Raw genomic sequence first — 13,323 nt, 5'->3', positions numbered from 1 at the left:
CAGTGTGAAATGTAATTGTCTTTTTTCCCCAATACAGATGCTGCGAGACTTGAGTATTTCCAGCATCTTGTTTCTGATTTTCCAGTATTTGGAGTACTATCGTTTTTGTGGAAAACTCAAGCTTTTGTCTTCTGTAAAAATCTTAGTTACAGTTGTAATAAAATGAATTATTTCTATTCTCAGTGAATGAATTTTTTTTTAAAAGAAGTTATAGTTTCATTATTAATGCAGAACAGATGTGTGTATATATATTTACACCAAGTCAGAATGCTGCCTGTCCATTTAGAGGAAATCATAAGTATGTTTTTCTTGGTGAAACTGTAGTTGAATGCTCCTGCTTTTTATTTGATAAGTTGGGGTTTTTATTTGATAAGTTGGGGTTTTTATTGTGATATTAGTCAGTGAGTTCAGAGTTGAATGCCTTTTTGTCCCTGAGGACAGCATTTAGTTAAATGTTGAACCAATGCTTTAAAAGTATAAAACCTTTTAAGGGGCATTGCATTGCTTATCCTTGTGTAATAGTGCTCCATTTCATAACCGAATCTGAAGTGTGTATATAAAAAAAGCAACTGCACCTTTAAAGTTGTATGGATGTACTGAAAGCATCAATGAACAACATTTTTGACTTATGCAAGCCATGGTTCAGTCCATGTTTTGGGTTTGTGGTCTACAGGCTGTGATATACTTTTTACGAGTTTAGGGCTCCATTAAATAACATGGAAAGAAACCTGTGATGGGTTATGGATTAGTATTACAAGGCCAGTAGCAATTAGCCGTCTTGGAGGGATCTGACTATTGCTATTCCACAGTACTTTTTTTGCATTACCAATTGTTATCTTTGACTTTACAGATTGCGTTTAATTTTTTTTCTTCTTGGGCATTAGTTATGATGTAACAATATGCTTAACATCTTTAAGAAAATTAAAAGTTAAGATTCCCTTTGAAGCTGAGACTTTATAGGCTAAATAGCAAGTTTTCAATAAATGGAAAGCTCTTAATTTCACAGGTTGGTAACCTTACTGGGAGAATGGTCAAATGAAGATGCTGACAGTTTGAGTACGGACACTTCTGAAAAGAACACGGAATTTTCATCCAGTAATGCAAATATCTAATTTGGGAAACCTTGGCTTTACACACCCTTCTTGGCTGCAAAATCATAGCTCTTGTTGTCATGCTTTTATGAAGTTGGTATACTCTGTCACATGTTGAGGTGCCTGTTTACCATTAAAAAAACTTCTGTGGAACTTCAGAGTTTATAATACCCTAGTACCCAGTGTTGCCTGAAAGAGCTCCTCGGATGCTGCCTGACCACATGCGCTTCTCCAGTGCCACACTTTTCTGCCAGTGGTTGCAACCAGAGTACTTTAGCTATGCACTACTGAACTACCTTTTCAGCCTCCCTGACAGGAGGGTCTTGAACTTCCAACCAAGTCCTGTTTAGTGGTGCGATTTTTAATTTTATTACCAAATCCAGAAAAATTTTAGAACTTCAAAAATCGGTGGCTTTACACCTGAACACGAAGCTTCAGTCATCCCTGGCCTCTTGCTGTGCTTGACCTGAAGTGAGATATTTTTTGACTTTTGAGGGCAAACTGCCAGAGGATGTTGACTATTGCTTATTCACTGATCGCTTGGATGTAGTGGCACCTTGGTTCTAAAATGGCTTACGAACAGAATATTTTGAGAATACTTGCAGCTATTCTCTCATTGTCAGACACAGGAACAAGTTTAAGTGTAGCACAAGGAGTTTGTCTCTAATCAGTATCTCCGCTCCATACGTGAGGCTGTCATGTTTGCTTTTGCACTTTGCCAGTAACATGACAGCAATTTTCAGAGCTAATAGTTTGAATAACCTTGCTATAATATTCTTTGTGCATAGTCTGAGAACCATGAATAAAGACTTTTTGTATTCTTGTTTTTTGGCGCAAACATGACAAATTGATTTCTTGGTATTGAAGTACTATAGAAATTCAAATGCAACAGCTCTTTGAGGATATCAATAGCCAAGGTCTGCTTTTTCTGCAGAGAAAATTGATACCACCAAGATGATTCACTTGAATCTCCTCTTTCAAGTTATTTAGCTTTGATGTGCACTAGTTGGTGCTTCTGCATCCTCGGGTTAGCTGCATCTGACATTTGTAGCAATTTGCTATAAGTACACAGATGTTGAGAAGATTGTGAATTTTACCAGTTCAAGGGCATGTGCATTACAGGCCATAGAGAGTTTAACTTGTGAACCTTCTGCATTAGATTTCTCAATTGACACTGTTGTTTAGCCCCTGCATAAGCTAAATATTTTGAGTACTTGAGATTGGAGGTGGGGGGGTGGGGGGGGTGGCGGTGGTGCCATTATTTTCTTTAGGTTCAATGAAAAGACATTGCAGTTTTTCCACCATTGGAACTCATGTGATTTGATAGTTGCTGCTCATTGGTTCTTCAACTCCCTTTGGGAAAAACCACTGACTGTTGTACCACTGTGTTTTATGGCTGTCCTGTTTGAAGGATGCTCGTAGACTTGAAGACACTTTACAGTTAGTTGGGACAAACCTTTCAAGTAAAAGCTGCCCAGCTTGTCACATGTTTCTGAAACATCATTGTGGTGAATTTGATGTGTAGCCTGATGGTGCTTTAGGAAATGAGTGACTGAAAAAAAACTCCTCAATGTTTTGTTTCCTGAGCAAGTTGTGTCTACCAAAACCATAGACAACTGTGCATAATTAGTGACTTCACTATACATACAAGACCACAAGACTACAGATCATTCTGGACCTTATCATTTTTGCCTTTGAGAATATCTACCTTTGGCCATAAATTGTTTTTTTTTTGAAGTGAATAGCATGAGGAGAGAGAAACTTTTTTTTTATCAGTTGAAGTTAGTGTATGTTTCGGATTGTTTAAAGAGGAAAAATGAAATTATATTTATGCATTATAAATGATAATGAATTCTGCATCTTCATTCAATGGGTTTTGTTTTATAATAAATTGAGAATTGTTTTATTACACCTGGAGTGAAAAGGTCTGTCAAGCAGGGTTTCTTTAGTGTAGTTGAAACAAACAATTTGCCATATTGTGACTTGTTTAAAAAAAATTGTTAAATTTATGTTGTGACTCATTGAATAGAGGGACGAGAGAAAGACTGTCATAATGCTCATTTGGAGCATGACACCTTCACTATAAGTAATTTTATAAATTGCACAGCATTTGAGCAAGCTATAGCTGCAGGTATATCAACTTTGACTTTTGAATACAAGTTCATTTGAAACTATTTGCAAATTGCCTCACTAAACTAAGGCTACAAATTGACGTACATGTGCACTTGGAAAATAATGTTGCTCAAAATGAGCATATGGAGGAGAACATCCAAGCATTGCATATGCACTGAATCAGAAAGAAAATGAGGCACAAGACATGGTGGTGAAAATGAGTTAGACAATTACAAATTAGGCTGGGGGTCAAGTAGTCTGCCAAAGAAAGGAGCAGAAGGAAGGCGATGGTCTGGTGGTATTATCACCGTACTGTTAATCTGGAGACCTAGGTAACAACCTGGAGAGCTGGTTTTGGATCTCTTTATCACAGATGGTGGAACTTGAATTCAAGAAAAATTTGGAATTAAGAGTCTAATGATGACCACAAGACTATTGTTGATGCCTTAGATGGACGGATATTGCCAGTTTTACCTGGTCTAGCCCACAGAAGACTCAGTCCTGCATCTGTTACTTGTCTGGGCAGTTCAAAGTGGACAATAAATGCTGTCTAGTCAGTGACGCCCTCATCCTGTGAATGAACTTGGAAAAAAAAAGTGATAGCATAATATTTCCTTTCTTGTGGTGTGCCCTGGTACCAGTTTGGTTTGTTTGTGTTCTTTAGAATGCAATAATTTTTTAGCAAAAGATAAGCCTATATAGTTATTTCAGAATGCAATTGAAAAAAAGAAACAGCCCATGTTTTTCTTTTATGGAATGTGGGTATACTAGCAAAGCGAATATTTGTTGCCCATCCCTAATTGCTCTTGAGAAACTAGCAAGTTCAAGCTGCCTTGAACTGCCCTCGTCCTTAAAGTATAGATACATTCATAAACTGGTAAACAGGTTATTCCAGGCTTTTGGCAGGCAATCTGCTGTTAACACTAGGTAAAAGGACACAAAGGTTTTGCAGTATTTAACTGCTTTCAATCTTCACTTAACAGCATTGTACATGGTACAGTCCTTGTATCCTTGCAGATACGGTTTTGAAACTTGCTGTTGAATTACTTATCTTCACTCCATTTAAATAGGAGAGGAGGTGGTGCCTTAGTCGTAACGTCATTGGATTAGTAATCCAAAATCCTGAGCAGTTGTTCTGGGAACATTTTGACTCTCACCATGGCAGATAGTGAAATTGAATTCACTGAAATTAAAATAATAGCTAGTTTAATGGTGATCATATAACCAGTATTGATTGTTGTAAAATCCCAGCTGCTTCACTAACTATCTTACGGGAAGACAATTTGCCATTTTTACTTGGTCTGGTTCATGTTTCTCCAGTTTCTCAACAATATGTTTGACTGTTAAACACCTGAAGTACCCAAGCGAGTCATCCAGTTCCAGGGCAGTTTGGGATGAGCAATAAATGTTGGCCTATCATCCCATGAATGATTTTATTTTTCTAGTAATCATTGTCAATTGGTCATCATTTGATGCCTTTCCCGGTTGGCTGGAGAGGAGTTTTGTCTGGATGTGAAGCTAAGTGCTTGTTCTTCTTATGTTGCAGTGTTCATTGAGAAATGTAGTGCTTTATTTGGTGATCTACATCTCAAATGTCATTTGGAGATGTACGTAAACAGTATTTGCAACGAAAGGGGATGTTTAAATCGAATTCCGTTTTCGCCATCTTAAATATCAACTGACTAGTTTCTAAAGAGGAATGCTGTAATTTGCACTAATGGTTGGTCTGTACAGAATGGTTCAGGAATGTGTTTACATATCATTGAATGAGGTCACTTCAATCTTAGTGTTATTTCTAGTGCAAAAAGTAATATGCTTCCAATAAAATACTTTGAGCATGCATTTCAGCATCTTGGTTCAATAAGACTTAATTGCTCTGTACGGTATGACTACAGAAAACATTTGAATATATATTTGGGGAGTAAAAAAATTGATAGGGAGTGAAATGACCATGAATCCTATTTGTGTGATATTTTGCAGATATGTGAGCACAGTGAACTCAAAAGTATCTCAGTCAACTATTGTGGTGCTGCAAAAGCACAGCTGGTCAGGCAGCATCCGAGGAACAGGAGAGTCATAGAGATGTACAGCATGGAAACAGACCCTGCTGTCCAACCCGCCCATGCCAACCAGATATCCCAACCCCATGTAGTCCCACCTGCCAGCACTCTGCCCATATCCCTCCAAACTCTTCCTATTCATATACCAGCCTCCGCCACTTCCTCTGGCAACTCATTCCATACACGTACCACCCTCTGAGTGAAAAAGTTGCCCCTTGGGTCTCTTTTATATCTTTCCTCTCTCACCCCAAACCTATGCCCTCTATTTCTGGACTCCCTGACCCCAGGGAAAAGACTTTGTCTATTTATCTATCCATGCCCCTCATAATTTTGTAAGCCTCTATAAGGTCACCCCTCAGCCTCCGACGCTCCAGGGAAAACAGCCCCAGCCTGTTCAGCCTCTCCCTGTAGCTCAGATCCTCCATCCCTGGCAACATCCTTGTAAATCTTTTCTGAACCTTTTCAAGTTCATAACATCTTTCCAATAGGAAGGAGACCAGAACTGCATGCAATATTCCAACAGTGGCCTAACCAATGTCCTGTACAGCCGCAACCTGACCTCCCAATTCCTGTACTCAATACTCTGACCAATAAAGGAAAGCATACCAAACGCCGCCTTCACTATCCTATCTACCTGCGACTCCACTTTCAAGGAGCTATGAATCTGCACTCCAAGGTCTCTTTGTTCAGCAACGTTCCCTAGGACCTGACCATTAAGTGTATAAGTCCTGCTAAGATTTGCTTTCCCAAACTGCAGCACCTGGCATTTAGAACATAGAACATAGAAAAATACAGCGCAGTACAGGCCCTTCGGCCCTCGATGTTGCACCGATCAAAGCCCACCTAACCTACACTAGCCCACTATCCTCCATATGCCTATCCAATGCCTGTTTAAATGCCCATAAAGAGGGAGAGTCCACCACTGCTACTGGCAGGGCATTCCATGAACTCGTGACTCGCTGAGTAAAGAATCTACCATTAACATCTGTCCTATACCTACCACCCCTTAATTTAAAGCTATGTCCCCTCGTAATAGCAGACTCCATACGTGGAAAAAGGTTCTCATGGTCAACCCTATCTAAACCCCTAATCATCTTGTACACCTCTATCAAGTCACCCCTAAACCTTCTTTTCTCCAATGAAAACAGCCCCAAGTGCCTCAGCCTTTCCTCATACGATCTTCCTACCATACCAGGCAACATCCTGGTAAACCTCCTCTGCACCCGTTCCAGTGACTCCACATCCTTCCTATAGTATGGCGACCTAAACTGCACACAATACTCCAGATGCAGCCGCACCAGAGTCTTATACAACTGCAACATGATCTCAGGACTCCGGAATTCAATTCCTCTACCAAGAAAAGCCAGTACGCCATATGCCTTCTTCACCACACTATTTACCTGAGTGGCAACTTTCAGAGATCTGTGTACATGGACACCAAGATCCCTCTGCTCATCCACACTACCAAGTATCCGACCATTAGCCCAGTACCCCATCTTTTTGTTACTCATACCAAAGTGAATCACCTCACACTTAACCACATTGAACTCCATTTGCCACCTTTCTGCCCAGCTCTACAGCTTATCTATATCCCGCTGCAACCTGACACATCCTTCCTCACTGTCAACAACTCCACCAACTTTCGTATCATTCGCAAAATTATTTGAATTAAACTCCATCTGCCACTTCTCAGCCCATTAGCCCATCTGGTCCAGATCCTGTTGTAATCTGAGGTAACCCTCTTCGCTGTCCACTACACCTCCAATTTTGGTGTCATCTGCAAACTTACTAACTGTACCTCTTATGTTTGCATCCAAGTCATTTATGTAAACAACAAAAAATAGAGGACCCAGCACCGATCCTTGTGGCACTCCACTGGTCACAGGCCTCCAGTCTGAAAAATAACCCTCCACCACCACCCTCTGTCTTCTACCTTTGAGCCAATTCTGTATCCAAACGACTAGTTCTCCCTGTATTCCATGACCTCTAACCTTGCTAATCAGTCTCCCATGGGAACCTTGTCGAGCGCCTTACTGAAGTCTACTGCTCTGCCCTCATCAATCCTCTGTGTTACTTCTTCAAAAAACTCAATCAAGTTTGTGAGACATGATTTCCCACGCACAAAGCCATGTTGACTATCCCTAATCAGTCCTTGCCTTTCCAAATAAATGTACATCCTGTCCCTCCGGATTCCATCCAACAACTTGCCCACCACAGGTCAGGCTCACCAGTCTATAGTTCCCTGGCTTGTCTTTACTGCCCTTCTTAAACAGTGGCACCACGTTTGCCAACCTCCAGTCTTCTGGCATCTCACCTGTGACTATCGATGATACAAATATCTCAGCAAGAGGCCCAGCAATCACTTCTCTAGCTTCCCACAGAGTTCTCGGGTACATCTGATCAGGTCCTGGGGATTTATCCATTGTTAACCGATTTAAGGCATCCAGCATTTCCTCCTCTGTAATCTGGACATTTTGCAAGATGTCACCATCTATTTCCCTACAGTCTACATCTTCCATATCCTTTTCCACAGTAAATACTGATGCAAAATACTCATTTAGTATTTCCCCCATTTTCTGAGGCTCCACACAAAGGCTGCCTTGCTGCTCTTTGAGGGGCCCTATTCTCTCCCCAGTTGCCCTTTTGTCCTTGAATGTCTGACTCCTGATGAAGAGCTTATGCTCGAAACATCTACTCTCCTGCTCCTCAGATGCTGCCTGATTGGCTGTGCTTTGCCAGCATCACAATATTTGACTCTGATCTCCAGCATCTGCAGTCCTCACTTTCTCTTCAAAAGTATCTCAATCAATATTATAAATTTTTAACAACTTTTTCAGTCACCTTATTCATGATTTTTGGTTTTCTTCTTTCCCACTTAGTGGATGTCAATCCAAATCGATCATAGTATTCCTACAGTGCAGATGGAGGCCATTAAGCCCATTTAGTTGATACTGACCCTCCAAATAGCACCCTAATGGGACACCACCACCACCACCCCCCCTCCAAATTCCTATGACCCCTACACATCTTCAACCTCTCGGAGGAAACCAGAGCACCCAGAGGAAACACTCACAAATACGGGAGAACATGCAAACTGCAGAGTCTGCTAAAATCAAATCCAGGTCCCTGGTACGATAAGGCAGTAGTGCTAACCACTGTCGCCATGCTGCCCTAAATGATTTATGTTCAAAAGCATCATTAATTCATTAAACTAATTTTCAAGATGTGTACAATGATTAGGAAACTCGGTATGACTGATATTTCAGTTGTATTGAGGTTCCTAATCATTTATCAGTTCATATATCTGTCTCCATAATATCAAACGTTTAAATTATTTTCAAATACATTAAAAATTCAAGCTTCTTTTCTTTACTTTCAAACTATTTATTTCCTTTTGATATTTAAAGTGGAAACTTATTATATTTAATATGCAAATTTACAGTCTTTTACAGCCACGGCTGTAAGAATCCACTGTTATCTAGTGTCACTACTTTCCAGGTCACAAAATAAGAATTGTACTTCCAGTTACTGAGACAGCCAGTTAAATGCCTAATTTTTATTCAATTATTAAATAAAAACATGAATTAACCAGGGTTCTTAATAAACACAGTTAATGGCTTATTATTGAAACAAGACTTAGATTCAGTAAAAATGTATTAATCATTTCATATTCACAGTTGTTCATGTAGAAAAATAAATGCTTATCTCTCCAGATATTCCAAAAAAGATACAAACGCATACTTCAGGCTGAGAAAAAAGGATTTCTCTGCAGAGGTTGACTTCTGGTGGAAAAATCCCAGTTTGGCCAATGGGTTATTCTTGAAGGCAAAAAGATGAAGACTCGTGCTCCCAGATCTGTCACTCTGATGTTCTGGCCATGTGGTCAAATCTGTTGCCTGTAGCATATTTTCAGAGACAGCTTCCTCAGGAACTACAATAACAAGATGTTCCTTCAGTCTCTCTTTCATGAGAACAAATCGCTTTTGCCCTGAGCTTAGACAGTTACTTGCAGAAGTAAGAAGTAAGAGAGATTAGCTGCTCTGCCTTTCTTGAAGGCTTATAGTCCCTGAACTGAAAATTAAATAAAGCAAACTCTCAAAACTTGTCAACAAAGCAAGCAGTTATCACCAGTTGTATGACTTCAGGAAAGTCTTTGTGTCATAGTCAGTGTCATAGAGCACGGAAACAGACCCTTTGGTCCAACTCATCCACGTCAAATGGATTTCCCAAAGAAAAATTTGTCCTGCACTAGGACTGTTCTCTTTCCCTTCTCTTCTCCCCCCCCCCCCCCCCCATCATAAAAAAAATGTTATAAAGGTTATGTCATTTTGTTTTCTTCAATCCAGGTAGTGCCCTTCATAAAGCTTCACTCCCATTTACCAATACTAAAAAGTATTGCTTGTTGTTGAAAGTGGTGCAAGAAGGCCATTCCTCAAGTGAGGATGGTGAAATTCAGCGTCTCCAAGTTCTTTTTTTAAATCCTGACTTCTACTCTTGTGTATCTTTTTTCCTTTCTGTGAACTAGTACTTTTATAAGGAGCAGACAATGGACCATTAGTTTAAATCAGAAGGGAGATAACATTGAAGAATTTGCTTCATTGCTCAAGGAAAGGACAACTATTACTCCAAAGGGAATAAAATTTGTAGCAAGCAGTCACTGGATTATTGATGTCTGATTTGCGTCTGCAACCTTAAGCAATATACAGCACAGTGAACAAGTCAGCTGCAGATGCAGTATGACACAAGGAATCTGGCATGTTTTAAATTCTGTTGGATTGATGACAACATCTTTACCTTCTGTCCATTTTTATTGTTTGTTTGTTCCCATGTTTAGCATTACACCATGGATGCTGATGGGTTGTGTACGCGTCTCATCACTCCGAAGCTTATGGAAGGGACAGTGGCAGCCCAGGATGAGTTCTCCAGAAGTGAGTGGCAAGTTTGAAACCTGAAAATGCTGATTTATTTTGGCCTCCTTAACCTCCACCCTGTACACGTGCACACAGGCAAAAGCACAGGTGTACATTGACAGATGCGCACAGGCACAGATGTTCACACAAACTCTGTAATGCACTCCGTGGGATGGCGTTTGATGGCATGGTCTTCATTGTGACAGCATGATACTAACAGGTGTTCTTCTCCTGAAATGAATTGATGATTGAAGAGCCATATTCATTGTGAATGCCACCACGAGATGTGCACATATGCTGTGTCGTGACCTCGTGCATGAAATGACACGAAGAAATCGTGCTTGGGAGTATGAATCATTGGATGTAAGTTTGCTCATTGAGCTGCAAGGTTTATTTCCAGACATTTCATTACCCTACTAGGTAACGTCTTCAGTGGGCCTCAAGCGAAGCAATGCTGAGAATTCCTGCTTTCTGTTTATAAAGTTGGTTCTTCTTTGAGTTGGTGATGTCATTTCCTGTGGTGAAGCGACACTTCCTATTCCTTTTTTCAGGGGATGGTAGATGGGGTCTAATTCGATGTGTTTGTTGAGAGAGTTCCGGTTGGAATGCCATGCTTCTAGGAATTATCGTGCATGTCTTTGTTTGGCTCGTCCTTGGATGTGTTGTCCTAGTCAAAGTGGTGTCCTTCCTCATCCATATGTGAGGATACTAGTGAGAGTGGGTCATGTCTTTTTGTGGCTAGTTGATGTTCATGTATCCTGGTGGCTAGTTTTCTGCCTGTTTGTCCATTGTAGTGTTTGTTACAGTCCTTTGTATTTTGTAAATGACATTAGCTTTGCTCGTTGTCTGTATAGGGTCTTTCAAGTTCATTAGCTGCTGTTTTAGTGTGTTGGTGGGTTTGTGGGCGACCATGATGCCGAGGGGTCTGAGTAGTCTGGCAGTCATTTCTGAGATGTCTTTGGTGCAGGGGAGAGTGGCTAGGGTTTCTGGACATGCTTTGTCTGCTTGTTTGGGTTTGTTGCTGAGAAATCGGTGGACTGTGTTCATTGGGTACCAGTTCTTTTTGAGAACACTTTCGGTGATTTTTCTTTGCTCTGCATGGTTTCTCTGTGCTGCAATGTGTGTTGGCTCACTGAAATAATATTCTGATGCAGCTTCCATTTTAGGACAAGCCAAACAAAGACATGCATGAGAATTCCTAGACGCATGGCATTTCAATCTATCAACAAACACATAGTTAGACCCCTCTACCACCCCCTGAGAAAAGGAACGGGAGGTGTGACTTCACCACAGGAAATGACATCACCAACCCAAAGAAACCCAAACATATAAATAGAAAGCAGGAATTCTCAGCATTGCTTTGCCTGAGGTCCACTGAAGATGTCACCTAGTAGGATAATGAAACGTCTGGAAATGAAGCTTGCAGCACAGTGAGCAAACCTACATCCAAAATCTCAACCTGAACTACAAATCTTCTCAAAACTCGCTAAGTATGAATCGTGTCCCTATATTTAGGCTGATGGCAGCATCCTGTGTATAGACACTTTGAATGGCCTGTTCTGCTGCATGTGCATCGTAGCAATATTCTATTTGGTTCAGTCATTTCATTATTAAAATTATTCACTGTCTTCAAAAATCTAGATATATTGAAAGCCTTCAAAAGCTGAATTTTCATCAGTAGCCGGCTTTTGGCAATTTCTTATTGTGTTTGTTTTTTTAGGTGGATGGGCACTAAGCATGAGGGAGCTCAAATTGTTACAAACAATAGGCAAAGGAGAATTCGGAGGCAAGTAGCAACTTAATGTGTTTGGGTTTGGGGGCTGACTTGACATTACTATGCATGGAATTCAGCTGTTTCCTATGTTTGTACATTTGTTCTGTTAGTAACTACTGTTTTGTACTTGAGAGAATTTGCTTTGATTTTGAAATATTAATTTTCGATTCATTGAGAATATGTATTTTGCCTTTTTATTGAGGGTGATCAGATGGAAATTGCCCTCAGTTTTTAAACATTATTAATATGGCAAACATTTGATCTATCTACCCAGCAAATACAGCATTTGTGATGCATGACTTTGGGGCTTCCAGTAAAGTTGTGTGATATGAAGAGTTTGAAATGTCTGCCCATCGCAGTCCTGCAGTTAGCAATGAGTTTGGTGCTTGAGGGATGAATATCAGGCTGAATATCAGAAGAAATCCTCTGCAACTGCTGTCATGCAATTTTTTGCAGCTATTCTGAGAAGGTGGATAAGCTCTCACTCCTGCCCGAAAGGCACTAAAGTATCAGCCTTGACTGTTATCAATTCCTGGGAGTAGCATTTGAATGTATGACCGGCTGATATTGTATCCGTTGCTCCCGATGCGGTCTCCTCTACATTGGGGAGATTGGATGCCTCCAAGCAGAACACTTTGTGGAACATCTGTGGGACACTTGCACCAATCAACCACACCGCCCTGTGGCCCAACATTTCAACTCCCCCTCCCACTCTGTCGAGGGCCTCCTTCACCGCCGCTCCCTCACCACCCGATGCCTGGAGGAAGAACGTCTTATCTTCCGCCTTGGAACACTTCAACCTCAGGGCATCAATGTGGACTTCAACAGTTTCCTCATTTCCCTTTCCCCCCCACCTCACCCCAATTCCAAACTTCCAGCTCAGCACTGTCCCCATGACTTGTCCGACCTGTCTATCTTCTTTTCCACCTATCCACTCCACCCTCCTCTCTGACCTATCACTTTCATCCCACTCCCATCCACCCATTATACTCTTTGCTACCTTCCCCCACCACCCTCCCTGACCTATCACCTTCATCCCCTCCCCCACTCACCTATTGTACTCTATGCTACTTTCTCCTCACCCCCCACCCTCCTCTCATTTATCTCTCCACCCTTCAGGCACTTTGCTTGTATTCCTGATGAAGGGCTTTTGCCCGAAACGTTGATTTTACTGCTCCCCGGATGCTACCTGAACTACTGTGCTTTTCCAGCACCACTAATCCAGAATCTGGTTTCCAGCATCTGCAGTCATTGTTTTTACCTGATTCAGAGGCATGCTGATGCTACTATAGGTGACAGCTCTTGGGTCATCTTGATTGGGGCTGAAAATGTGTTGCTGGAAAAGCGCAGCAGGTCAGGCAGCATCCAAGGAACAG

General features: G+C 41.0%; 1 protein-coding gene across 3 annotated transcripts in view; it reads left to right on the top strand.

Annotated features, from left to right (window-relative positions):
* The window catches only part of csk (C-terminal Src kinase), a 143,232-nt gene that overhangs the window by 112,393 nt on the left and 17,516 nt on the right, over positions 1-13,323 (top strand). For all 3 annotated transcript variants that reach the window (XM_072553009.1, XM_072553011.1, XM_072553010.1), the window contains 2 exons: positions 10,098-10,191; positions 11,894-11,959. In XM_072553009.1, the coding sequence (XP_072409110.1) occupies positions 10,098-10,191; positions 11,894-11,959 (160 nt within the window). The remainder of the gene's footprint in view (positions 1-10,097; positions 10,192-11,893; positions 11,960-13,323) is intronic.

The sequence above is a fragment of the Chiloscyllium punctatum genome, chromosome 33, assembly GCF_047496795.1.
Source record: "Chiloscyllium punctatum isolate Juve2018m chromosome 33, sChiPun1.3, whole genome shotgun sequence".
Lineage (NCBI taxonomy): Eukaryota > Metazoa > Chordata > Chondrichthyes > Orectolobiformes > Hemiscylliidae > Chiloscyllium > Chiloscyllium punctatum.
Note: the sequence above shows the minus strand (reverse complement) of the source record. Positions and strands in the feature narration are given on the sequence as shown.